General features: G+C 53.2%; 1 protein-coding gene across 6 annotated transcripts; it reads right to left on the bottom strand.

Moving 5' to 3' along the window:
• Positions 1–511: 511 nt before the first annotated feature.
• H257_07877 (CAMK protein kinase) lies at positions 512–3,219 on the bottom strand. Of its 6 annotated transcripts, none has more exons than XM_009833564.1 (9): positions 3,081–3,219; positions 2,241–3,030; positions 1,956–2,175; positions 1,779–1,895; positions 1,512–1,715; positions 1,258–1,463; positions 1,136–1,207; positions 994–1,078; positions 512–948 (listed from the first exon to the last, which is right to left on the bottom strand). In XM_009833564.1, the coding sequence occupies exons 2-9, from the start codon at positions 2,570–2,572 to the stop codon at positions 673–675; spliced, it is 1,512 nt and encodes a 503-aa protein (XP_009831866.1). In that variant the 5' UTR covers positions 2,573–3,030; positions 3,081–3,219; the 3' UTR covers positions 512–672. The 6 variants fall into 6 exon arrangements, with proteins under 6 accessions (XP_009831866.1, XP_009831867.1, XP_009831871.1 ...); XM_009833565.1 differs by having other exon boundaries at positions 1,512–1,656; positions 1,720–1,895; XM_009833569.1 differs by having other exon boundaries at positions 1,512–1,656; positions 1,720–1,895; positions 1,956–3,030.

Raw genomic sequence — 3,219 nt, forward strand, 5'->3', positions numbered from 1 at the left:
ACCAAATGACGGGGAAGAAAGCCGACATGGCAGAGTTGCTCCGCACCAATAATCTTGTAAACCTTGAGGGTTTCTTCGAGTCCTTCAGCATTCAATCGCATGACCTCGCATCAAAACACAACCACATCGTTGAGGGCCAGACTGTCACCGCAAACCTCGTGCATAGGGCAGCTTCGAGTCCCTTCACCGCTCGAGCAGCCAACAATGTCGACGGCCTTCAATTCCATCCCGAAGCAAATTGATCTGACTTTTTTTTATCTTGAACAAAGTATTGGAAATTTTCATGGTTACAACTTAATGGTCAAAAATTGGGGTTACAGATGTACGGTAAATTCGGTAGTAGTTTGCCTCACTTTCATTTGATTTCAGTATACATTTCAAGTGTGAGGAAACTTATGGATAGCCTTATCTTATTGTTTGTATTTACATTGTTAATTAGCAGTCACGTTAAACTCCATGTTTACTCCTGTAGTACTCCGGAGTATCCAAAAATCCAAGGGTGTCAAAATGAGGGTAAGAAATGACCGTATACATTACGGTACAGTACTGTACACTTATTTGTTTGGTCGATCGATCGAGTCTATATTGACTGTGAACTTTCAAAGCACAAAATACTGAGCGGTAAAAAATATCCGGATGCCGGATTCGAACCGGCTCCCGTGAAAAAGTTGATTAGAATAACCTTGCGCATGCCATGGCACCGGCGAAGGACGCGACGGGAATGTCCTTCAAAAAGGGATGCCGCAGCGCTTCTTGCGCAGTTATTCGACCCCTCGCGTCGGGTTGCATCATGAGTTGAATCAATTCCTTTGCATGGTCAGAAATGTGAGCCCATTCTTGTGGGTGGAACGAGTACACCACAGCTTTGTTCAACGCGATCAGTTCCTTGTCGTTGCGCCCAAAGAACGGCTCGTACCCACACAAGAGCGTGTACAGCACTACCCCAGCCTACGTTTACCGTCAGAGCACATTCTAGGAGCAAGTCATTCGTACGGAGAACATGTCGACGTGCGGGGGGTACGCTTCATTCACTCCTGCCAACAGGATCTCGGGGGCCACATACCCCGGAGTTCCACACCTATAGCCCCACACATACAGTAAGTAACCTCCGATTCCATCGTCACACAGGACTAACCGTCCACGGAGCATGCCGTTTGGGAGCAGGAACGCCGCCATCCCAAAGTCGGCCAACTTCAACACGGGCGACCTAATCATCAAAAGCGAAAACATCATCCGGATAAATATTCTTATCCGTACCTCCGACTCGCGCCAATCTCCGTGCCTTCGTCCAGCGCCAAGTTGGACAGCTTGACATCACGATGGACGACGCCGTTGTTAAAGCAAAAGTCAATGCCTTGGATGAGATGCGAGATGAAGATGGCGGCTTCATGCTCGGACATGGGACCCTTGTCTGCAATCCGATCGAAGACGTCTCCTCCATGCATGAGCTCCATCTCGATCACCTACCGACGTCAATCTACCAAGCACGACACCATGTCGTCACACAGTACCAAATGATCGTGGGTCTCAAACAGTGAGATGACTTGCACGACAAAGCATTCGTGCATCACGTCGCTGCGCATGGTAAGCACGGTCTGTGTCAACACTTCACGGAACAGCGTGTCGTTGCGCTCAATCCCTTGCTCGACCAACTTCCTACACACGTCCGCCATGATCGATCCATCGTTGCTTGGACACGTGGCTTGTGTTGTTGTCTACCAAAACACGGCCTTGTCGATGATCTTCAACGCGCATTCCGCGACACACGCCGACGGCACCTTTCGCCGCGCGCGCTTGACGACCGAGAACCGCCCTTGGCCCAACTCAACCCCAATATCTTCCGTGTAAAAGTCTGTCCATTGCAATCGACTCGCCCGCGTCAGAGCGTCCAGCCACTAAACACATTCCCCTCATCATGATCATCATCCCCCCAGACTTTCGAGATACACACGGACCCGTCGTCCATCACCCGTTGGATCGTCAAACTTCCACGAGGACACGGCCCATTCCTGTGTCCGGAGCGCCGACGCCGTCACGGCCAAGGTCAGCATGCCGTCGTCTTCGAGCGCCATCTCCGCCTCGCTGACGTTGGCAAACCCCATCGGACGGGTGTGCATCTTCGTCTCTGTACTCGACCAACGTGTTTCGAAACAGCACCATGTACCGGCGGACCCACTTTACGTACATGTAAGTGTACCGTACACTGTACGGTACAATAATCGTTCGTGTATTGTTCGTACCTGCGTCGACGTGGACGACCGCAAGTACACGTACCCGTAGGTTTCCATGTCGTGGTCCCAGCAATGCTGGCGGCAGGCGGTGCCGCGCTTGCGCATGCGTTGCATGGACAGGTCGGTCGGGAGTTCTTGGAGAGATGACAAGATCCACACGTCTGGGCGCCGCGCCGACAATGTCGCGGCGAGGGGCGGCAGGATCGGCGACGAGAAGTCGTCGACAGGATGTGAAGAAGACTCTTCTTCGATGATGCTTTCGTACACGGAGACAGGTGCTGCCGTGTCGCGGGGGTACGCCGCCATGCCGTGGACCGACACTTCGTCCCCCAGGTACGCATGGGTGCTGTTGGACGCGTTCTCGTTGTGGTAGTTGGTGTACACCTTTCGAACGAACGCGGCTTTGTCGGCTTTGGGGGTGGAGGCCTGGGGCATTTGCGGGCACTCGATCGTCATGTGGTCGCCTCGGCAGTTGCCACATGCGAGTCGCTTGGCTTTCTTGGACGAGAACGACGAGGATGAAGGAGGGAGAAGTGGACACTCGGTCAAAACGTGCGCGCGATGGCAGTTGGCACATTGCAAGTCGGACGTGGTGAGACTGCAATGGGAATCACTCGAATCACTCGATGCAGGTTGAAGCAAGGGGCACAGGATCGTTATGTGGGGGCCTTTGCAAGTGTTGCACACGGGGGTGCGCTTGGCACTCGAGCGCGATGACGAGAAGGAAGGATGTTCTGTGGTGTGGCCAGATGGAGATGAAAGTGATACCTCCGTGTCGTCGCTGGGCAGATTGTGTACACTACCCACAGGACAGACACGATGAGAAACAAAGAGAAGGGAAGGAAGGACCTGATGTCCCCGTCGTGATGCATGCCTGTGACCATGAACTTTTGGAACAGCGCGTCCATCTTGTGTTCCCATACTTTGTTGGACGATGGGACGAGGGCGGCTGGTCGGACGACGACGGCGCCATTGCTGCCGGGACGAA

The sequence above is a fragment of the Aphanomyces astaci genome (genome assembly GCF_000520075.1).
Source record: "Aphanomyces astaci strain APO3 unplaced genomic scaffold supercont1.17, whole genome shotgun sequence".
Lineage (NCBI taxonomy): Eukaryota > Oomycota > Saprolegniomycetes > Saprolegniales > Verrucalvaceae > Aphanomyces > Aphanomyces astaci.